General features: G+C 49.8%; 1 protein-coding gene across 2 annotated transcripts in view; it reads left to right on the forward strand.

Moving 5' to 3' along the window:
• Positions 1 to 24,259, forward strand: part of TCF20 (transcription factor 20) — a 106,144-nt gene that overhangs the window by 49,018 nt on the left and 32,867 nt on the right. For both annotated transcript variants that reach the window (XM_044228243.1, XM_044228244.1), the window contains exon 2: positions 454 to 6,126. In XM_044228243.1, the coding sequence (XP_044084178.1) occupies positions 490 to 6,126 (5,637 nt within the window). In that variant the 5' untranslated portion in view covers positions 454 to 489. The remainder of the gene's footprint in view (positions 1 to 453; positions 6,127 to 24,259) is intronic.

Genomic DNA, 24,259 nt, shown 5'->3' on the forward strand with positions numbered 1-24,259 from the left:
TCCCGTGATCAGGCTAATACAGGAAAGCCAATAGATGAAAGTGTTTTTTTCAACCTCCCCAACATAACTAGAAGATTGACTTAAAAATTGTTGTTTTTTTTTTAATTAACAGTAATAGCACAGCCCCATATTTTAGCCCAGTTGGATGTTGGGGGCTCATTTATTTAATAATGAGGTCTGGTTTTTTTGTTTTTTTTTTTTCTGTACCAAATTTGTGTTTACTCAGAATGTTTCTTTTCATACTCCCATAGATGTCTGCCTCACCATTGAGGCCATTTCTCTGCTTATTGGCACTTTCAGAAATGGACAGGACAAGAAATGAAAGGAAGTTCAAACCGGTCTCCTTCATCTGGGCATCTGAATTATTGTATCCCCTCCATCACCCAGACTTGATTTCCTTTGTGCAGAGGAGATGCGTGTCTGATATTTTTCTCTCTCCTCTTCCATTTCCAGGAGGGCTGTTGGCCTGCTGCCGTGCTGCTGAACAGTATGCAGTCCTTCCGGGAGCAAAGCAGTTACCACGGAGACCAGCAGAGCTACCCGCAGGAGGTACACAGCTCATCCCGGATAGAAGAGTTCAGCCCGCGTCAGGCCCAGATGTTCCAGAATTTTGGGGGTGCAGGCGGCGGCGGCGGCAGCAGCAGCAGCAGCGGTGGTGGGCGACGAGGATCGGCGGCTGCGGCAGCGATGGCTAGCGAAACCTCTGGCCACCAGGGCTACCAGGGCTTCAGGAAAGAGGCTGGAGACTTCTACTACATGGCAGGCAGCAAAGACCCTGTGACAACAGGAACCCCGCAGCCGCCTCAGCGAAGGCCTTCGGGGCCTGTGCAGAGCTACGGACCGCCCCAGGGGAGCAGCTTTGGCAATCAGTATGGGAGCGAGGGGCACGTGGGCCAGTTTCAAGCCCAGCACTCGGCCCTCGGTGGGGTGTCTCACTATCAGCAGGATTACACGGGGCCTTTCTCTCCAGGGAGCGCTCAGTACCAGCAGCAGGCCTCCAGCCAGCAGCAGCAGCAGCAGCAGGTGCAGCAGCTGAGACAGCAGCTCTACCAGTCCCACCAGCCTCTGCCACAGGCCACCGGCCAGCCGGCGTCCGCATCGTCCCATCTGCCGCCGATGCAGCGGCCCTCCGCGCTGCCGTCGTCCGCTTCCGGGTACCAGCTGCGGGTCGGTCAGTTCGGCCAGCACTACCAGTCCTCCGCCGCCTCCTCGTCCTCCTCCTTCCCTTCGCCGCAGCGTTTCAGCCAGTCCGGCCAGAGCTACGATGGCAGTTACAGCGTGAATGCGGGGTCCCAGTACGAGGGACACGGCGTGGGTTCTAACGCGCAGGCGTACGGCACGCAGTCCAACTACAGCTACCAGCCTCAGTCTGTGAAGGGCTTCGAGCCGGCCAAGATTCCACAGGGGACACAGCAGGGGCAGGCGCCCGCGCAGCCCCCGCAGCCCCCGCCGCAGCACGTGATGCAGTACACGAACACCGCCGCCAAGCTGCCCCTGCAGGCCCAGGTGGGGCAGTACAGCCAGCCCGAGGTTCCGGTGCGGTCGCCCATGCAGTTCCACCAGAATTTCAGCCCCATCTCCAACCCTTCCCCTGCGGCCTCTGTGGTGCAGTCTCCAAGCTGCAGCTCCACCCCGTCCCCCCTGATGCAGAGCGGGGAAAACCTCCCGTGTGGGCAAGGCAGTGTGCCCATGGGTTCCAGAAACCGAATTTTACAGCTAATGCCCCAGCTGAGCCCAACGCCCTCCATGATGCCCAGTCCCAATTCGCACGCCGCAGGCTTCAAAGGGTTTGGCCTAGAAGGAGTGCCGGAAAAGCGCCTGACAGACCCCGGGCTGAGTAGTTTGAGCGCCCTGAGTACGCAGGTGGCCAATCTTCCTAATACCGTTCAGCACATGCTACTTTCCGACGCCCTGACACCTCAGAAGAAGACCTCTAAGAGGCCCTCCTCCTCTTCGAAGAAAGCGGACAGCTGCACAAACTCCGAAGGCTCCTCCCAGCCTGAGGAACAGCTCAAGTCCCCCATGGCCGAGTCGCTGGACGGAGGCTGCTCAAGCAGCTCCGAGGACCAAGGCGAGCGGGTGAGGCAGCTCAGTGGCCAGAGCACCAGCTCCGACACCACCTACAAGGGCGGGGCCTCCGAGAAAGCGGGCTCCTCCCCAGCACAGGGCGCTCAGAGCGAGGCCCCCAGACTCAGTGCCAGTCCCGTGGCCAGAGAAGAGGCTGCCTCGCCTGGTGCTAAGGACACACCGCTGTCGTCCGAGGGCAACCCCAAAGTCAACGAGAAGACCGTTGGTGTGATTGTCTCCCGGGAAGCCATGACAGGTCGGGTCGAAAAACCTGGTGCACAAGATAAAGGCTCCCAGGAGGAGGATCCCACAGCCACGCAGAGGCCACCCAGCGCTGGAGGGCCAAAGGAGACCAGTCACCCATCGGTCCCACAGCCAGAGCCCCCGGGGGGAGGGAGCAAAGGAAACAAGAATGTAGATAATAACTCCAACCACAATGGAGAGGGAAATGGCCAGGGCGGGCACTCGGCGGTGGGCCCCGGTTTTATAGGCAGGAGTGAGCCCAGCAAATCTCCTGGCAGCCTGCGCTATAGTTACAAAGACAGTTTCGGGTCAGCCGTGCCGAGAAACGTCAGTAGCTTTCCTCAGTACCCTACAGGACAAGATAAGGGGGACTTCGCTGGCCATGGGGAGCGCAAGGGGAGGAACGAGAAGTTCCCCAGCCTGCTGCAGGAAGTGCTTCAGGGCTACCACCACCACCCGGACAGGAGGTACTCCAGGAGCGCGCAGGAGCATCAGGGCATGGCGGGGGGCCTGGAAGCAGCCACGAGGCCTAATGTCTTAGTCAGTCAAACCAATGAGTTAGCTAGCAGGGGCCTCTTGAACAAGAGCATCGGGTCCCTATTAGAAAACCCACACTGGGGCCCTTGGGAAAGGAAGTCAAGTGGCTCGGCTCCCGAAATGAAACAGATCAATTTGGCTGACTATCCGATTCCCAGAAAGTTTGAAATAGAGCCGCAGTCATCAGCCCATGAGCCCGGGGGTTCCCTCTCTGAAAGAAGATCCGTGATCTGTGACATTTCTCCACTAAGACAGATTGTCAGGGACCCGGGGGCTCACTCACTGGGACACATGGGTACCGACACCAGACTTGGGAGGAGTGATCGGCTCAATCCAAGTTTAAGTCAGTCGGTCATTCTTCCCGGTGGGTTGGTATCCATGGAAGCAAAGCTGAAATCCCAGAGCGGGCAGATAAAAGAGGAAGACTTTGAACAGTCCAAATCTCAAGCTAGCTTCAACAACAAGAAATCCGGAGACCACTGCCATCCTGCCAGCATCAAGCACGAGTCTTACCGAGGCAACGCCAGTCCTGGAGCAGCTCACGATTCCATCGCAGACTACGGCCCCCAAGACAGCAGACCCACGCCAATGCGGCGGGTTCCTGGCAGAGTCGGTGGCCGGGAGGGCATGAGGGGTCGGTCCCCTTCGCAGTATCATGACTTCTCAGAAAAACTGAAGATGTCTCCTGGGAGGAGCAGAGGCCCAGGGGGAGACCCTCATCACATGAACCCACACATGACCTTTTCGGAGCGGGCCAACCGGAGTTCTTTACACGCTCCCTTCTCTCCCAACTCAGAAAGCCTGGCCTCTGCTTACCATGCCAACGCTCGGGCTCATGCTTACGGGGACCCCAACGCAGGTTTGAATTCTCAGCTCCATTATAAGAGACAGATGTACCAACAGCAGCAAGACGAGTACAAAGACTGGAGCAGCAGCTCTGCTCAGGGAGTGATCGCCGCCGCGCAGCACAGGCAGGAGGGACCACGGAAGAGCCCGAGGCAGCAGCAGTTTCTCGACAGAGTGCGGAGCCCTCTGAAAAACGACAAAGATGGTATGATGTATGGCCCACCAATGGGGACTTACCATGACCCCAGCGGTCAGGAAGGGGGGCGCTGCCTCATGTCTGCCGATGGTCTGTCTAACAAAGGCATCGAGTTGAAGCATGGCTCCCAGAAGTTACAACAGGAATCTTGTTGGGATCTTTCCCGGCAGACTTCTCCAGCCAAAAGCAGCGGTCCTCCGGGGATGTCCAATCAGAAGAGGTACGGGCCACCCCACGAGGCCGACGGACACGGGCTCGCCGACACGCCGCAGTCATCCAAACCCAGTAATGTTATGCTCAGGCTCCCGGGCCAAGAGGATCATTCTTCTCAAAACCCCTTAATCATGCGGAGGCGGGTGCGTTCCTTTATCTCTCCCATTCCCAGCAAGAGGCAGTCACAAGATGTGAAAAACAGTAACACGGAAGATAAAGGGCGTCTCCTTCACCCACCGAAAGAAGGCGCCGACCGAGCGTTCAATTCCTATGCGCATCTCTCTCACAGCCAGGATGTCAAATCCATCCCGAAGAGAGAATCCTCCAAGGACCTTCCAAGTCCAGATAGCAGAAACTGCCCTGCGGTTACCCTCACCAGTCCTGCCAAGACCAAAATTCTGCCCCCTCGGAAAGGCCGGGGCTTGAAATTGGAAGCTATAGTTCAGAAGATCACGTCTCCAAACATCAGGAGGAGTGCGTCCTCAAACAGCGCGGAGGCCGGGGGAGACACGGTCACTCTGGATGACATTCTGTCTTTGAAGAGTGGCCCTCCCGAAGGTGGCAGCGTTGCTGTTCAGGATGCCGAGATGGAGAAGAGAAAAGGTGAGCTGGTGCCTGACCTGGTCTGTCCAACAAGCCAGGACCTGAACATCGAAAAGCCCCTGCCAAGGGCCTCAGAGGAGTGGCGTGGCGGTGGGGACGACAAAGTGAAGACCGAGACGCACCCGGAGACGGTCACTGCTGGAAAGGACCCCCCTGGCGCCATGACATCAGTGACCTCACAGAAGCCTGGGGGTAACCAGGGGAGACCAGATGGTTCCCTTGGTGGGACTGCACCCTTAATCTTCTCGGACTCAAAGAATGTACCTCCAGCGGGCGTGTCGGCCCCTGAGGCAAACCCCAAGGCTGAGGAGAAAGAGAACGATACAGTGACGATTTCCCCCAAACAAGAGGGTTTCCCCCCGAAGGGGTACTTCCCATCAGGAAAGAAGAAGGGGAGACCCATCGGTAGTGTGAACAAGCAAAAGAAACAGCAGCCACCACCTCCGCCCCCTCAGCCCCCTCAGATACCAGAAGCTTCTGCGGATGGAGAGCCAAAGCCAAAAAAGCAGAGGCAAAGGCGGGAGAGGAGGAAGCCTGGGGCACAGCCAAGGAAGCGGAAAACCAAACAAGCAGTTCCCATCGTGGAACCCCAAGAACCTGAGATCAAACTAAAGTATGCCACCCAGCCACTGGATAAAACCGATGCCAAGAACAAGTCTTTTTTCCCTTACATCCATGTAGTAAATAAGTGTGAACTTGGAGCCGTGTGTACAATCATCAATGCCGAGGAGGAGGAGCAGACCAAATTGGTGAGGGGTCGGAAGGGGCAGAGGTCGCTGACGCCGCCCCCCAGCAGCACAGAAAGCAAGGCGCTGCCGGCCTCGTCCTTCATGCTGCAGGGCCCCGTGGTGACCGAGTCTTCTGTCATGGGGCACCTGGTGTGCTGTCTGTGTGGCAAGTGGGCCAGTTACCGCAACATGGGCGACCTCTTTGGACCCTTTTACCCGCAAGATTATGCAGCCACTCTCCCGAAGAACCCGCCCCCAAAGCGGGCTGCGGAGATGCAGAGCAGAGTGAAAGTGCGGCACAAAAGCGCTTCGAACGGCTCCAAGACGGACACTGAGGAGGAGGAGGAGCAGCAGCAGAAGGAGCAGAGGAGCCTGGCCGCGCACCCCAGGTTCAAGCGGCGACACCGCTCGGAAGACTGCGGCGGCGGCGGCCCTCGCTCCCTGGCCCGGGGCCTCCCCTGTAAGAAGGCCACCGCCGAGGGCAGCAGCGACAAGACTGCTTTGGACTCGAAGCCCTCCGTGCCCACCACTTCGGAAGGGGGCCCCGAGCTGGAGTTACAAATTCCTGAACTACCTCTTGACAGCAATGAATTTTGGGTCCACGAGGGTTGTATTCTCTGGGCCAATGGAATCTACCTGGTCTGCGGCCGGCTCTACGGCCTGCAGGAGGCGCTGGAAATAGCCAGAGAGATGGTGAGTGTGCCCTCCCCCCACCCCCAAATCCGGGGGGCGGGGGGGCTCGCCCTGCCTCCTCCCGCCTTCTGCTCCCCTCTTTCCCTCCTGCACTCGCCCCAGCCCTGCCAAGCGGACTGGCCATTCCCCCAGGTTGGAGCCCCTAAGCCCACAAGAGGGGTGGAAAATGAAGTGATTTGGAAGATTTGTTTAACTTTCGTTTTTATGGGTATTGCGGACCCTAGGTGGCAGAGTCCTGCTGGGGCAGCCCTGCAAGGCAGAGCGAGCGTGTGTCGTGTCATTCGCCCCCCCCCCCGCCCCCCAGCCCGCCCAGTGCTCTGCCGCCTTCCTCTGTTTCTGCACCATAAGCTTTTGCTACTAGTTGTTTTATTTATTGGTCCTTTTCTCCCATTTTTCAACATCTGCCTCTGTTATACTTACAGAGTACACTGGGATTCTGTTTCCTTTCCTCTCAAACTCTTCCCTTCTCTGGAATTACTCATTCACGTTAGGCTTCTCTTGGACCACATCTCTCTAATCCAAGCTTGACAACAGGGTGTTCATTCTTTAGGTCGGTTTCGTAACTGTTATCCTGGGGTGTTCGTCGTCATTGTCACTCTCTTCTTCCTTCCAGCGAATGCCTTTCTTAGTCTTTGCCTGTCTTTGCCTTTCTTAGTCTGCACCCTCATCTAACGCTGCGCATTGTCCCTCGGGAGTTTCCCGAGGTGGGTGTGTGGGAGAAAAAATACTTGGAGACTTGTCTTGGGTGAGAATATGTCTCTGTCCCATCCTCATGTTTGCTTGAGGGTTGGGTATGGAATTCTAGATTTGAAATCATTTTCTCTCACTGTCTTAGAGTCCTGGCTCCCAACTTGGCCTTGAGCTTCTGGTGCTGCAGTCAAGGAGACGGGGGCCGTTGGTGGTTTTCAGTCCTTGGTATGAGTGTGTGGGCTGCCTTTCTCCTCTGAAGCGTTTGAGGATCTTCTCGGTTTCCCTTGGGGTGGGTCTTTTCATTCTCCACTGGGAGATCTTGCCATCTGTAAACTCCTGTGTCCCACTTGGGGAAGTTTGTCCTTTGTTGTTTCTTGGATAATTTCCTTCCGTCTGTTTTCTTGGTTCTTTCTGGAATCCTGCGAATTAGGTACCTCCTGGATTGATCCTCTGGCTTTACCTTTTCTCTCCTGGGTTTTCTCTCTCTTTCTCTGCCTTTTTGTTCTCATTTCTCCACGCTCTCTCCAGCTGTACCATCTAACTTTTTATTTATTTATCTTCGTTTCTGATACTCTCAGAACATCTTTCTTCTCTGAACGTCTCTGTTGCGGGGACCTGCTTGAATTAGGCTGGGTTAGGGACCTAACTCCTCTTAAAATTTTGAGCCAACGACCTGGTTTCTGGCTCCACTTTCTGAGACTCCTGCTTCCCCGGCTCTGTGCCCCTCAGTGGCTGGTGTTCTAGTGGCCCCTCCCCTGCACTCGCTCGTTCCTCTCCCTGCCTTTCAGACTGCTGGGTCATACCCTTTTTGTCTGATTTCCAGCGTCCGGAAATGGGGACATCTCTCGTGTGTGTTCCCTTTCTCGTTCTTGGTGTCCTCAAGAAGTTGCCGTATAAGTTCGTCCCTTTATCTTTGTGGGAAGGGAAAAGATGTGGAAATGGACGTTCAGCCTATAGTGCTTAGTGACATGAGATTTTTGTGTTAATTCATATTTAAAATTTATCATACTTGACAAATACACTGATGATTTTCAGTCATAGTGAAGAAGGGTCGTATCAGCCAGGATCCATATTATTTTGGGGTACTTTATACTATTCTTTTGCTCGCCCCCTACACTTCACCAGAAGCACTCTATTTTATCATTGCATTGTTTCCAGAATTTACCACAGTGTCTGATAAAAAGGAAGTCAAAGCTATAAACTATAGTAAAAAATGTTATTTAATATGAAGTTTATATACTTTTTACATTAGAACATTCTAATTCAGTCACATGAGGAGCTTGCTTTCCCTCTAAGACCCTCCCCCACCAGGGGACTTTTTTTCCCTCCCTCCTTCCCTCTCCATCCCCACAGTCACTCCCAGTCCCCCAGGTTTGAAATAGATTGACTTCTCAGACACGGTGACATTTCATAATGCAAAAGTCTTAAAGGGACATGGCATTTAAGACCCTAAAGTACAGAATTCTTTAAATAGTTGTGGGTACTACCTAATCCATCAGTCATCGTCTCGCCCTAGTTGGTGGCCTGACTGCCATATTTAGTGGTTTGTTTTGTTTTGTTTATTTGTTATTTTAGGTATGTGTCCCTGCCCATCTGCCAGTGTTTTCTTTATTTCAACGGAGAATATTATTAATATCTCTCAGAGTAACTTCTGTGTGTAAATGGTTGAACATTCTGTAGCAGTAATTGGTAACTGGTAATCAGCAGGCTGACTCCTGCCCGCCAGACCCTTAAATCCTATGTCTCAGTCTAGGTCTAGTTGATAGAAAGGAGGGGCACCTGAGAACGCTGTGACCACCCTAACCACAGGTGGCCCCTGTGTCCCAGAAAGGTTGGTGACCCACAGGCCTGCCTTTTAAAATTACTCATCAGGAATCTGTGTCCTCAGAAAGTGGCTTACTACTCGTCAGCTTTGATCCCAAAGTAAAATCTGGCATGTCATAATTAGACCAGGTATACTGAATATGAATAAATCATTCTCTCTTGCCCATCTCCCCCCACCCCCCGCATTGTCAGCTGGGTGGTTAAGATGACATGAAGCAATTTAGGTAGAGAATATTGAAGGTGTTTTTTGTTTTTTAAAATATTAATTCCAGCCTCTGCCACTTCAGAAGTACTTCAAATTGCATGTTTTAAGGGATAAAAAGTTGGGACACTTCATTTAAAGGTTAAAGATATAAAAGCAGGTATTTTTTGGGTGCCTGGGTGGCTCAGTGGGTTAAGCATCTGCCTTCCGCTCAGGTCATGATCTCAGTGTCCTGGGATTGAGTCCTGCATCAGGCTCTCTGCTTGGCAGGGAGCCTTCTTCTCCCTCTCTGCCTGCCTCTCTGCCTACTTGTGGTCTCTCTCTCTGTCCCACAAAAAAAAAAAAAAAAAAAAAAAAAAAAAAAAAGCAGGTGTTTTTGTGCTTAGGCTGCTCCTATATAGTAGAGGCTCTGAACTAGATTTTTGGGTTCTCTGGTCGCCCCCCGAGGGCTCACACGCCACCATCTCTTTTGATAACATGTTTTATTTTTTTAATTTTTTTTTAAAGATTTTATTTATTTATTTGACAGAGAGAGATCACAAGTAGGCAGAGAGGCAGGCAGAGAGAGAGAGAGAGAGGAGGAAGCAGGCTCCCTGCTGAGCAGAGAGCCTGATGCGGGACTCGATCCCAGGACCCTGAGATCATGACCTGTGCCAAAGGCAGCAGCTTAACCCACTGAGCCACCCAGGCGCCCCTGATAACAAGTTTTAGAACCCAAACAGTTGACCAGTCTTTTTTTCTTTTCAGTTGAGATGTAATTGACTTATAATATTGTATTTGTTCCATGACAAATCTTAGATAAATCTCTGTACTGTAGCTTTACGATTATTTCCTTACATTGTACTCACATGATGCCAGGCCCTTTAAAAATACTAAACTTTCTCTTCCCTCGATTCTGTTCTGTTTATGTGACAATCCCGTTTTAGAATAGAATGCTAGCTTTGTATATTGAATTTAATTTCTCAGTACACTCGCACATCTGTTTTACTCCCACAAGCCACCCAGTGAGATGGGAAGGGAAAAGAGAGAGACAGTACCATCCCGTTACCCTCACAATAAAGGATGACTTGGCTTTAGTGACACACGCTCAGGTGCTATATAGCCCAGGGATGTGTTGATTTTAAAAATGGTTAAAAAAAAAACCTCTGCTTTGCCTTTTTGAGCTGACTGATGTTCCACTATGACTACAAGATCTTTTTCTGTTTTATTTGCCCTAGGTTTATATTCTCCTTTTCCTGATGTACTTGAGAACAAATTAAAATTACACTAACTTGCCTTTTCTTATTTAATTTGATAGATGCTGTTTCAATTTGTCAAGGCCACTCTGAGTCTAGTTTTATCTTAGGTTTTAGCAGATGCTTTCAATTTCAGTCCGCTTAACAGGCCTGCCCAATCCTATCATGTTGAGATAAGGCCACATACATTTCATTAGAGATCCATTTTGGCCCATGTATTTATCAGGTGTTTTGACAAGCATGATATTATAGCAAAATCGTATGAAGTCCTGGAGAGACAGTAGCTCCCTCCCTATAGGTGTCATACTGTGAAAATTAGGGAAAACTAGAACATTCCTGTTCAAGCAGATGGCCTTTGCTCTCCTTCCTTTTTTGAGTGTGGGACTTAATCCATTCATTTCTGCACAGTCGTCTTTGGTTTTGTCTGACTTTGACTTCTGCTTGTTGATCTCGGTGTGATTATATATGTGAGCCCACGGTGATCTCTGATCTGGTGTGGATGGCGTGATAGAGGCACTTGCCTCTTAAGCAGACGTATATAGGACTTGGTATGTAAAAGTCATGTTTGGTACATTTAGGAATGTGAAGGCCTTCAAGGTTCAGGGTTGTGTTGCCAGGAGAGCTGACCTGTGTTTATCCCTTCCCTTCCTTCCCTCACCACCTGGGCTGACAGATCCCCCTCCGAACAGATTCTTAACAACCTCCATGGGAATTTGTGTATGTTAACTGGATCTGGGTTAATTTCCTTTTTTTTTTTTTAAGATTTTATTTATTTATTTGACAGACAGAGATCACAAGTAGGCAGAGAGGCAGGCAGAGAGAGACAGAGGGGAAGCAGGCTCCCTGCTGAGCAGAGAGCCCAATAATGTGGGATTAGATCCCAGGACCCTGAGATCATGACCTGAGCCGAAGGCAGAGGCTTTAACCCACTGAGCCACCCAGGCGCCCTGGTTAATTTCCTTTGGATCAGTATATTAAAGATTATATTTAAAGGGTTTTTTTCCCCAAGTTTTATTTATTTAATCCCTGCACCCAATGTGGGGCTCAAACTCACAACCCTGAGATCAGGGGTTGCATGTGGTTTCTGACTGAGCCAGCCAGGGGCCCCTGAAGTTTATTTTTAATACAAGTTTAAATAGATCATCCTCCATTTCTAATTTACTGTAAACTTTGACCAAAAAAAAAAAAAAAAACTGATTTGACAAGTGTAAAATATTAATAGATCAATAACATTATGAAAATGTAACCGCATGTTAAAACATCAAAAACGGGCACCTGGGTGGCTCAGTGGGTTAAGCCTCTGCCTTCAGCTCAGGTCATGATCTCAGAGTCCTGGGATCGAGCCCCAAGTCGGGCTCTCTAAGAGCCTGCTTCCCCAACCCCCACCTCCCTCTGTCTGCCTCTCTGCCTACTTGCGATCTCTCTCTCTCTGTGTCAAATAAATAAATAAAATCTTTAAAAAAAACCCCAAAACATAAAAACAGATCAGTTAGCCTCTCTGGTGATGTGTGAAATAAAGGCATTATCCTTTATGCTCCCTGAATTTCCATATGTGCTCTCTAAGTTAGTAGTGGGCCGCCCCCGTGCCGAGGTCCTGCTGAAGCCTTCCCATGGACACTCCTGGTCTCTGCTTTTGACTCACCAGCCACACGCGTGCCCCACAGTGACCAACCCTCCCCTGTATCTTCTCCTCATCCTTCCTCCCCGTCGCCCTCCCCTGGCTTCCTTACATCCTTTGCTTTCCTCTCTAGTCCCCTCTAGAGGCTGTCCCCTGATCTTTGTTGCCACAGCTCACACAGCTGTCCCAGCCTGACTGTGTTAACACGTTGGGGCACCTGGGTTCATTCATCCCTCTGTTCCTGTGACTTTCAGCAAGTAGCACAAAGTTGTGTGATATCTTATTACCTGTTTTTCTTAACACTACCTGTGTGTGCTCTTACATCACTACGCGATGACCTTGAGACTAAACCTCCAGAGAAAAGGGTCATTTTCTCTCAGGATTTGGTTTTTCTGCATTCTAAGGAATATCATGAAATCTGCAGTTTGGGAATTTTCTTGCTTATATAACGTTACAGAATAAATTGTGACAAATTGAAAGAGTTTTCCTGTAGTCTATTTCCTTATTTCTTTTAGGGGTGGAAGGATGATGAGAGAAGCTTTACACCTGATTTTTTTTTTTTTTAAGATTTTATTTATTTATTTGACAGACAGAGATCACAAGCAGGTAGAGAGGCAGGCAGAGAGAGAGAGGAGGAAGCAGGCTCCCTGCTGAGCAGAGAGCCCGATGTGGGACTCGATCCCAGGACTCTGAGATCATGACCCGAGCCGAAGGCAGAGGCTTAACCCTCTGAGCCACCCAGGTGCCCCTACACCTGATTTTAAAGTAAAACTTACAGGATCGCCTGGGTGGTGGAGTCAGTCAAGTGTCCGAGTCTCGGTTTTGGCTCCCGTCATGAACTCAGGGTCTGAGGTCTCATGATCTCATGCCGGGCTGGATGGAGCCTGCTTAAGATTCTTTCTCCCTCCCTCTCCCTCTGCACCTCTTCCTAACCTCTCCCCCATACTCTCTCTCAAAAAAAATAAATAAAAACTGAAAATGGGTGGACTGTTTGAAAATGCTACAGGTAGGGCGCCTGGGTGGCTCAGTGGGTTAAGCCGCTGCCTTCGGCTCAGGTCGTGATCTCAGGGTCCTGGGATCAAGTCCCGCGTCGGGCTCTCTGCTTGGCGGGGAGCCTGCTTCCTCCTCTCTCTCTCTGCCTACCTCTCTGCCTACTTGTAATCTTTCTGTCAAATAAATAAATAAAATCTTTAAAAAAAAATAAAAAAAAGAAAATGCTACAGGCAAAGGGCCATAAAGAAGAATATCGATAGGTTGCTATATAGTATATACTAGACCAAATAATTCATCTCTGAGATGTTACACTAGTTACTGCTAATGTGTTGAAAGAGCTAACACGATCGGATGGCGTGCAGAAGTAGGTGTTCATTTCAGTTCAGCAGCTAGCCGAGTTCTTGCTAGGAAACCGATGCAAATCTGAATTTAGAATGCTCTAAGGGCCCTTAGCTCCCTTCATGGTTTGGGAGGCCTCAGTCCCCAGTCCCACGGCTGGCATGTGAGGAGCAGCACTTGGCGGCAAGGCTCCTGGACCTTGTCAGGAGGGTTCATGTGATTCATGCAGAAAGTGACACCTTGCCACACAGTTCCTGCACGAGAGCTTGAATTTTCCAGGATGCGCAGCTTCCTTTATTCCAGACTCTTAAGAAAAGTGGAGCTTCCCCCTCGCTGCCCCCGGCCTAACCTCTTGCCCCAATCCAAGGCCAATTTTATAGGACCCTGAAGGCCATCAGCTGCAGGCCAGCTTCTTCCCACCTTCCCATTTTTTGAAAAGAAGTCCGGCAGGGGAAAATCCATTCAGCTTAATCGTGCCCTCAGAGATCCGCCTCAGCTTTCTGGCTTGGCCCTTCTGCTCACCAGCTGGGGAGGCGGGGGATGGGTGAGAGTCCTGCAGTCCCCCTGCTCCCCTGCTCCGCGGGAAATGAGCATTTCCTAGCTGGTCACGTGCTCAAGGCGCTTAGCCTGCGTGCTTCACCTTCTTAATCTATAAAGTATGGAAACTGCTAGTGCCCACTGTAAAGAAGGCCGTTAGAAGCACGAGTGACTCTTCGGAAGCTTCGTAGAGGAATGTGGGCCAGTGCTGTGGGCCAGCATCTGCCCTTGGGTCGTGTCCTTACGTGTCGTTCGGGTGTATGTTCCGGTTCGCTCGCTTAGCAGACCGTGGCTCACGGATCCTTCCAGACCCACACAACTAGCTCTTCTTCCCGGCAAGGGAAGTTATCCTGCACAGGAAACCACCATTGTCTTTTCATTTTTACTCTTGTGGGAAACTCAGGTTTGTGGGGAGCAGGGTGTGTGGTATTTAGGGTGCAATGTTAATTAGTGTCCTATGAGCTGGCGGCAGCCCGCACAGACATTCTCAGGAGTTAGGGCGTTCAGAGGAGAGGAGACAGGAGAAGGGAATAAACTCTACCTGGCACATTAAGTAAAAGCATTAATGTGCTTGTGGGTTGGTCATTTTTTGATAATGAGTACCTAAAGCCAAAGTAAAGAGTGTACGTAGTAATACAGTTATTTTTTAAGTAAACATTTTTGATGGGTCAGCGCTATAAGGGAGATCCAAAATAATTAAGAATTCATAGAATGGTTCAGAACAACCACACTCCACCTCCCGCCCCACTCCCCCCAAAATAGCTAATACGTACAGGAGGACTGGAGAGGGCTCTGTTGTAGTCTGAGGATTGAGCCTTTGATTTATGGGCAGTGGGAAGCCACCAGCAGTGCTGAGTGTGTAATATTACACAATCAGGTTTGTGGCTTATAAAGGCAACTCAGGAGAGACGCGGGGAGAGGAAAGAAGCAGGCCCAGTGGTTGAGAGGCTGTGGCATTGATCTCTCTAGAGATGATAAGGGCTGAAGAAGGAGCAGAGGAGGGATTTATTGGAAGGAGCATACAGATAGTAGGATCGTTTTGGAATTTCAAGTCGATAGAATCCAGAAACGGACTAGGTGTGGCAGGTAAAGGGAGGTGAGGAATAAACCCGAGGCTTCCCTTTTAGCAGGCAGGTTGGCCAATGGAGTGGGCTGGGTAAGACCCCAGTAATGGCAAAGGGGGGCTATCGAGGAAGAGAAGGGAGACCTTAGTTTTGTAGCTATTGTGTAGTGGGCAAAAGAGACTACCGGGTGTGGAATGCCCAGCCGAATCTGCATGTTCAGGTTGTCAGCACTCTGGGGCTCTAGTACAGTGATTTTCATAAGCACTGGCTGGTTTTTATTTAGCTTTTTGCATAAACGTAAAATCAGGAAGCTTAATCCGCGTTGCAAGAAAGTGGGAGGAAATAGAAAATCATGAGATCTGTCTTTTTTTTTTTTTTTAAATTCCATATAGAGAACTCTGAAAAGCTATCAGAGACATTAAGCTACCATTTGAATTATTGCCTGTAATATGGTTGGGAATGGGAGGGGTCACAGAAGAAGTCATTTGCTATTTTTGGTTTTCTTTTTTTTTTTTTTTAAGATATTATTTATTTATTTGACACAGAGAGAGAGAGATCACAAGTAAGCAGAGAGGCAGGCAGGGAGAGAGGAGGAAGCAGGTTCCCCACTGAGCAGAGAGCCCGATGCGGGGCTCGATCCCAGGACCCTGAGACCATGACCTGAGCTGAAGGCAGAGACTTAACCCTCTGAGCCACCCAGCCACCCCTATTTTTGGTTTTCTAATAACTTTTCAAGACATTGACATTATTGACAACACAGTGGAATGCCCAATTGCGTTTAGTTATGGTGAGAAAGAGCTGATAAGAAACATTACTTTGGGGGCCCTGGAAAAAGCTCTGTTGTGCACGGTATCTCCCCATTTTCTGAGAGTCCTAGGATGTAGCCCAAGCCTCTGCGTGTTGAACTGAGACTAGACAAGGTGCACTTCACTTTGAGGTCACATGGGTTCAGAGGTTCAGATAGTCATAATGCACGGATACTTATTTTTGGAGGGTCTGGGACAGTTCCACTCATAGGAAGTGACAGGAAACCAGGAAAGGACAGAAGAGCAGGCTTAACAGACAGGGTTTAGAGGGGGCACTGGGTACATCTGTGGACTTGAGGCTCAGTCTTAACTCCTGAGGCCTGAAAAGATAAAATACTTTTTTTTTTTTTTTTAAGATTTTGTTTATTTGACAGATCACAAGTAGGCAGAGAGAGAGATGGGGGAAGCAGGCTCCCCGCTGAGCAGATAGCCCGATGCTGGGCCTGATCCCAGGACCCTGGGATCATGCCCGGAGCTGAAGGCAGAGGCTTTAACACACTGAGCTACCCAGATGCCCCAATAAAATACTTTTTTATGAGGGAATTACACAGTATTCACATAAGAGTAAATGTTAACAATGTTATTCATACTGTAAAACTACTAGAACTGTAGGTAGAAGAAGGCCACAATCCTGATAACCCAGTAAATTAGCCTCTTTTTTAGATTCCATCCATGTGCTTGTTTTACTAGATTTGGTAATAGTGTAGTAACAACTGACATGGGTTGAGTGCTTTCCAAGTGCACTGTGCATGCATTCTCACATTTAAACCTCAAAGCAACCCTCTGAGGTGGGCTTTCTCCTGGACAAAACGGAGTCCGGGATCCACATCCAGAGAGTCTCTGCCATTAACTAGACATACGAGGCAGCACTGCGTTTTTCACTTGCTTTTGTAATTTTAGCTTGTGTAGTAACTTACGGTATTTTGTTTTAATATGTATGTAATGTATCTTCACTAGGTACTCTGCTGTTAGACACCGAGGCCTTCGGTTACTTTACTGTTTCTGATGCAGTGGTAGACATTTCTATTCATGGAGTCATAGTTGAGGGGAAATCCCCAGATGTTAAACTGCGAAGTCAAAAAGTGTGACTATTTTATGGGTTCTGATTGTCATTGTCTCGTGGGTTAGCCAAAAAGGGTCATGCTGAGCCATGGCCATGGCCACGGCCACAGAGATCATCCACAGTTAGACACCAGCCCACTAGGACCTCAGCGCTGGGTATTTTTAAATTTTTAATTTCTTCCTTTAAATTTTGTTTCTTGTATTGGTGATATCGCTGCAGTTCCCTATTAATTTTAATGTTTTACATCCTTTGGTCATTAATTTGGAATTTTAAAATTTCTCTTCAGTTTGTCACTTCTCTGCACATAATTTCCTGAGTCTGAGTAGCTCCCTTACCTGGCAACTGGACAGGAGCCCTTTCTTCAGGAGTGCCACGAAATGAGGCGTTTGGAGAGCTCTAAGACAAAGTTTTCTCATCTATAAATAGGACGGTGACAGAGGACTGTTGGGGGCAAAATTGACTTTGCCGGAGATCAGGTAGCTTCTTGGGCACCAAACGATTCCTAGAGGCTTTGAGCTGAGGTGGTTTTAAAGGAAGTACGTGCTGTGAGCTGGGGTCAGTTCTGGAAGGTGTCCTTACGTGTGGTTTTAGTGGAGACACATCCCTGTCATTAAGCTTACTGGATGGAAATCAAGTTGAGGAGAAGGAACTCGGCCCGGCGTGACCCTGTCCCAGCCAGCCAGGTACTGGGGACTGATTTGGGCTGTGTGCGCTTCGGGGCTGACACTTTATCTGAGTATGTTGGCAGCACACTGCTGTCAAGGAATGTGCCTTGTGAGAATAGAACCCCCGAGCTGCCACATAAGCAGATGCAAGGGACCAAGGTCAATACAGTGACACGTTTCCGTCTGAAAGAACAAACTTCGGGATGGGCGTGGGACCAGCTGCGGTGACATCAGCTTTGGAGGCGTTTCATTTCTTACGTGTTTTCACTAAGCGGCCGGTGGAAGAGTTTCTAGTAAAATGTCTGTGTTCATTTAACTCGCAGGCGTACTCCTTGTGACTCGCTCTGTGGCGTCGCCAGCTGGTTCTAGACTTGGAGGCCTGTGCCTGTGAAGTTCAGATCTTGGTGGAGACGGAGGTCAGGCGTAGGGCTTCGCTTCTCTTGCAAGTTGCTTTCGTTGTTGTCCAAAAGCTACTTAAAGCTGAGTTGGTGGGATAATAGCTCGTTGACAGAAGCAGCAGGAGCGTTGCCAGTTGGTTCTGCTTGCTTGTTTCCTAAGTAGAGTTCCCTCTGGAAGAAATCAAAAGATATTAATGTTTTGAAAAGGCAGCCCCTTCGAAAACAATGTATTTGTTTGCCAAAACACGGCTCTGCACCTCCCAGCAGGCCTGGGCATTTTAAACGCTGCTGTTCATGAAAAGCGCATTTGAAAAAACCAGCTCACCTGCCACCCGGTCCCCCAGACAGCAAGTGCCCAGCACTCCCGCTACACCTGCTGTGCCACTGAGCACCATGTATTGTGATAGTTTTGCCCGCCGAGCCCACCATAGTGCCTGCCGCATGGCTGCTGAGTGCCGTGTGGGGTGAGCCTGGGGCCAGCAGGCTCACTTAAGCCACATTAACGAGCAACAGACGCTTCGTGGTAGGAGGTGGGCCTTCGGAAGCCACTTAAAGTACTTGTTTTAAAACATACACTTGAAAATCAGGAAAATACCGGTTAGGATTTTAATCTTTGCATGAGAGAATTGAAGAGAGGAGTGAAAGGGTGTTTTGGTCATGAGACGGAGTGACAGCTTTTGTCCATCTGCCACTTCTTCATTTCCGGGAAAACATTAATGGGCGAGAGATGGATGACCAGTCTGAATTGCTTTTCCCCAGTAGTTCTTTGTGGGGTGCAGCGTGCTGGGAACCATTGCCACGGGCTCTGCCCCCCATTAAGGGCATCTGTGCCAGGTTCTGTTGTGCCTGTGTCTCAGTGTGCGCCTCTTGAGACAAACACAGACATGCAGAGAGCAGTCACCTCGGGGTCCTACCACCGGTGTTGATTATCCAGCCCGACCGTCTAAAGGACAGCCTGCCCTTTGACCCAGACGGGAGAACAGTTTCTGAATGCGAACCTCACCTAACGGCACTTAGAACTCAGGTTTGAGAGCTGTCCAGGCACCTGCCAGAGTCCTCACGCTAAACCAGAACACGCAGACGCCAGTGTCCCCCATGTGGTTCTGTGCCACCCTCTGCCCCAAACAAAAACCTTGGAGCCATCCTCGACTCCCCTCCCCTGTTACTCCTGTCCAGGCACTCACTCTACCCTGTTGTTTTCATTAGCCAAATAATTCAAATCTCTCCTGTCCGCCTTGTCACCGCCTCCCTCCCCCAAGTCCAGACCATCATCTTTTCTCATCACAGTAGCATCATGATTGGTCCTACTACCCTTTACTTTGAGCCCCTTTAGTCTGTCCTGTGCTCTGAAATGCTAGTTCTAAAACCCAAGTGGGGCCCTGCCAGCGCGAGCTTACAGCCCTAGTTTACTAACACCCTGCCCTTGTCCATTCAGCCAGTGCACGTTGGCATCTGTTATGTGCCGGGAACAAATCCACGCACACAGTTAAAATAAGACCGTATGAGAGACAGTGACGGGTAGCTGCTTTGTCATTATTGTTATTATCATCATCATCATCATCATTATTATTATTATTGCTATTTTAGAGAAAGAGTACGTGGAGTGGGAGGGGCAGAGGGAGGGGAAGAGAAAGAATCTTAAGTAGTTTCCACACCCAGCCTGGAGCCCCACAGGGGACTCAATCTCGCGACCCTAAGATCATGACCTGAGCTGAAATCAGGAGTCGGACGCTTCACCCACTAAGCCACCCAGCCCCCTGGGGAGCTGCATTGGATTGGGGGTCCAGGGAAATTGCCCTGAGGGGTTGAGGTGGGAGTGGCCTGTCCAGCCAGCCTTTGAGATCAGAGGGCATTTTAGAGCATCCAGGGGCTGTAGCGGGGGAGCTGAGCTTGGTGGATGTGAGGAACAGAAAAAGCAGTGTGGGGAGGCAGTACCGGATACAGAGAGAGGGTAATGAGGTTGGAGAGGTCAGCAGGAGCGAATTCCTCTGGCCTGTGTGAGTAGGGGCGGCAGCAGAGCAATGGGCCGATTGGGGTGCCCTTGCTTGAAAGTGGGAAGCCTGGAGGGAAGAGCAGGTTTGGTGGGGGAAATCCGGTGTGTTATGTTCCCATCAAGTCTGAGATGCCTCTTAGACATCCCGGTGAAGTAGGACCATGTCAGAATTAAGGAGGTCTGAGGACGGCTTCTTGGAGCTAAGGGCGGCCCGAGCTTTGCTTAGGTCAGCACTTGTGTCACGTGCTTGAGGCTGTGAGTGCGGCACCCATGCAGGCACCGGGAAGCCGCACCTGACTTGGGGCAGGAAGGCTCAGGGTGCGCTCAGACCTGCCAAGAGGTCAGATGACTTCGGGAGTTTGAAGAGTGAGTGGGAGAGAAACAGGCACACGGCAAGATCCACGCCTTCCTCCTTTCCCAGGACCTTCGCTCGTGCCCTCGGAAACCCGAGGTCCACCGGGAGTGCACACTTCGTTCTCTGCTCTGAGCACCTCTGGCTCTCCGCATGCTCCTGTCCCTCAGCCTTCTCAGGTGGCCACAAGCAGCCATTAGGATTTAGCGCCCTCGCTGAGGGCCAGGCACTGTCCAAGAGCAGACTTTCTCCTCCGTGGGGACAGGACAGGCCCGGTCGCGTGGCAAGCATGCACAGTAGTGGTGGAGGAGCACTGTGCAAGGCAGCCATGTGGGTGTGGGGCAGCTGTTGCTTCCACTTCGCCTCCTGGGCGAGGCTTTACAGTGCTATAGGCCCCTTTCTTCATGAGAGCCACTAGCTTCCAGGGGTCTTCTCTCTCCAGCAAGGGAATTCCATTTTCCTGGACCCAATGCACCCCACACCCTCGTTTGGAAACAAGAGTTCCATTTATAGTGACTGTGCCAATATGAATTTGTGGGTGACTTTTTGGAGACTCTACATTCAGAATTAATTTCCAGATTAACTCTAGGGAATGCCAGGGAAAAAAAACCACGCAGACACACACACACACACACACAGACACACACACACACCCCCCAAAGGCTCTGAGACCACTAGCAAACATCACTTGTTGCCTTTAGCTCTTTAATTTGACTTGGGAATTCTGAAATGCCATGGTCATTGATAGATTTTCAGACAGTTTAAATAATTTTGCCAATGCATCCTGTGTGTGTTGCCTTTGTAATCTTAGTCATGAAGGAGGAGAACCCGTGTGCTGGAGCTCCCTTTGATTGCATAACCACCGCGCACTGACCGGGCTGCCCACGGCAGAGGGACCGCAGGGTGAGCAAGCGGGATTCTTGCGTTTACCCTGGAGGAGGTCTCTGAAAGGGGTCATGATTACCAGCTCTTGCAGGTTTCATTTTATCCTTGAATTATTCATAAAGATTGGCTACTTGGAAAATTGTAATGGTAGACAAGTCATTGAGCCTCTTGTGGCCCAATTTTTTAACCCTTAAGATGGAGATAATAACTAGACTACTCTTTCAGGTTGTCTTAAGGGATAAAATGAGACCGGTCTTCACAGTTAGTTGTCATTTAAAAATTGGAGGTGGAGGGGCGCCTGGATGGGTCAGTGGGTGAAGCCTCTGCCTTCGGCTCAGGTTGAGATCTTAGGGTCCTGGGATCAAGCCCTGCGTCGGCCTCTCTGCTCAGCGGGGAGCCTGTTTCCCCCCTCTCTCTGTCTACTTGTGATCTCTCTCAGTCAAATAAATTAATAAAATATTTTTAAAGATTGGAGGTGAGGAGGTATTTGTTGAATTTAGTCAAGATCTCTGATCTTGGTCATGTCCGTTACAAGTTTCAATTGTCTTCCTCTGTTGAAGTTAAGATTAGCCTTTTGCCAAGTATCTTAAACTCTGGGATGGGGCGCCTGGGTGGCTCAGTGGGTTAAGCCGCTGCCTTCGGCTCAGGTCATGATCTCAGGGTCCTGGGATCGAGTCCCGCATCGGGCTCTCTGCTCGGCAGGGAGCCTGCTTCCTCCTCTCTCTCTCTGCCTGCCTCTCTGTCTGCTTGTGATCTCTCTCTGTCAAATAAATAAATAAAATCTTTAAAAAAAAAAACAAAAACAAAAAAAAAACTCTGGGATGAAGCTTCAGAACTAGAAAATAAAGAAGAAAATGTCCATGTCCATGAAGCTGGTTTAGTCAGTAGTACTTAAACTTTCCCGGGGATACGAAACACCTGGGATGCTGCACATTCAGTCTTTCCGGGTCATGGCTGTGGTCTGCGTTATTAGCACATGCTTCGGGTGCTGGACTAAAAGTGACTCTGAGAAGCTGGTCCGCTAGAGCTAGGTCGAGAGCTAGTCAGTTAATTCTGGTAGCAGTTTCCACACTAGGTTTGGCCCAACTTTTTCCTTCCGGCGTAAGGTTTCTGGGAAGAAAGTCATGAGAGTTGAGACCTGAAGGGAGGTGTCTCACTCCTGATCACCTCCTGAACTGGCCCCATAAAGGCCCCAGAGATGGTTGTCGGGATCTGGCGGCTGGCGTTAGGGTGTGGGGCCCGGCAGCCCTGTGGAGAGTTGCACTGGAGGGAGTTTAAATAGGCCTTGACATCCTGGTTTTTTCAGGTTCCTTTTTGCTGGATCTCTGATCCCGTGTAAAAGTCCCTTCCCTGTCCCTGCCTTTGAAGAACTTGCGTGTCGGGAGTAGGGTGGCGTTGTGGAAAGGACCGTGACTTATAACTGTTTAGTTGTTCAGTTGAGAAGACACGGGTGAGGACTGGCGAGGTGGAGGTAGATCTGGGCAGGAAAGGAGAAGACAAGCCAAGAGGGAAGAGAGGCAGTAAGAACAAACAGGAAGACGACCTCCAGGGCCAGGAGTTCGGAACTTCTGCCGAGATGGAAGTCCCCGCGTGGGTTGCGTGGATTTGAGATCCTGTTAAGGGGGGCCTGTTGTGACAGCACATTTGTCATCTCTGCCACTGAAATCTCCAACAGTTAAATGTGAGCATCTTGTGAACGAGCAGCTCCCCGTAACTGGCTTTCTGGAAGCATAGACCCAACTCCTTGGATGAGTATGGAGGGAAGGAGGATTATACGGAGAATTGCTTTCCTGCCGGGCAGTTTCTTTCAAAAGATGCCTTTCTACCCACAAAAGATTATCATTTCTCCTTCTAATCCAATCCAGTGTTTGAGCAAAGGGGAAAATAAAATTAAGCTAGTACGTAGTCTTGTGCAACTTTAATTTCAGTGTTTCCAGCTCTGTCCATAAGCATTTATCTCTGTACTTCTAGAAAAGGCTCTTCTCTTTCTTCTCGCTCCTGCTGGGGGCAGCCTTTTTTCAGGTTCTCCGCTGCTGTTCCGAGCCAGCCTGCTAATTACTGCTTTAAAAACCTCCCCCAGCCTAAGCCCCTCCTTTCTGATTTCTTAAAGGGCACAGATCTCTTGTCTTTTTGAAAGATTTGTCTGAAAATTCCCCTCAACAAAATATGTAATGTTTTATCAAAGTCACAGCTTTCTTCTCTGGCTCTAAAAGAAACCCTCTGATTAGAATTATTTTAATGTACTTGCGGGTAAAATAAAATGCAGACTATGTGTAGGATAAGACTGCAAAGTGGGGGAAACCGAGGTCTAGTTAGCCCAAAGAAACATCCTTAGCAAAACCTGTGCAGACTTTTTGTTAAGTGGCATTATGAAGAATATGTATTAATACATATTTTGTGTAAGAGAAAAACAAAACCTTCTTCCATAACACTTTGGTATTCTAGAAAGGGGAGGGGATGAAGATTGGTTTTAACTTAAATGGTGGCAAATGGATGCATTTTACTAGGGAAATTGCTTTGTTTTGCCTGTATATTATTACTGGAGCTGAAGACTGTAGACTCAGGAGAGTTAGACAGGGAACCATAGAACATGTAAAACCCACGGCAGGTGGCCCGTGTCCATGCCTGCCACATCCACAGGTAAAGTTCCTTAGCTCCATGTGTGGTCATTATAAATAGTCTCAGCTTTGTGCGCTTCTGGTAAAAGTAATCAGGAGCGGCTGTACTGGTGTCAGTCGGTGTTTAGAGAACAGTATCATCAGGAGAGTGTTTCTGTTAAGACGTGTTGTTGAGGGTGGGAATAAGAGGGGGTGAATACTGTGCCTGACCTGTTACAAATGTTCCAATAAAAAGATGAATGTTCAGAGCAAGTGCACATGAGTAGCAACTGAGCTGCGTTGAAGTGTAACGGCTAGTGGCGTGCATCGTCTTAGGAGCCGGCCCTTTCTGGATGTCTGTGCTGCTGCCCACCTCCAGCTTCCCACGCACAGGAGCCCGGGAGACTCTGGTTGCTCAGGGGGCCTGCCACTCCGTGTGGGATCTCTGCTGGGGCTTTTTTCCTTCCGTTTTTCTACAGGGTGTCTCAGGAGTACCCTACATGACATTTCAAAAATACTCTTTCCTTCATTGTCAAACACATTCAGGGTGTTGTTTGATTTAGGGACACCCCCCCCATCAGTTTTCTTAAAAGATTCTCCATCCCCTTCCGCTTTTCCCATGGGGGGGGTTTATCCTTGATTTACTGTTGTGAAAATTGAGGCTTAAATGAATGATCTAGGCCAAGCTCATTTGGCCGGTGAGAGTCCAGGCCAGGCAGGGGTTGGTCTCCCGTCCCGTGCAGCCCCCACTGTGGTGAAGAACTCCCAGGGCCTTTTCTCCAGCCCAGCTTTCTCTCCATTTTTCTCATGTCCCGTCTTCATTTCTTTTTAGACTTGCCTATATTTGAGGCAGGAACCGTGATTCCCCACTG

The sequence above is a fragment of the Neovison vison genome, chromosome 12 (assembly GCF_020171115.1).
Source record: "Neovison vison isolate M4711 chromosome 12, ASM_NN_V1, whole genome shotgun sequence".
Taxonomy (NCBI): Eukaryota; Metazoa; Chordata; class Mammalia; order Carnivora; family Mustelidae; genus Neogale; species Neogale vison.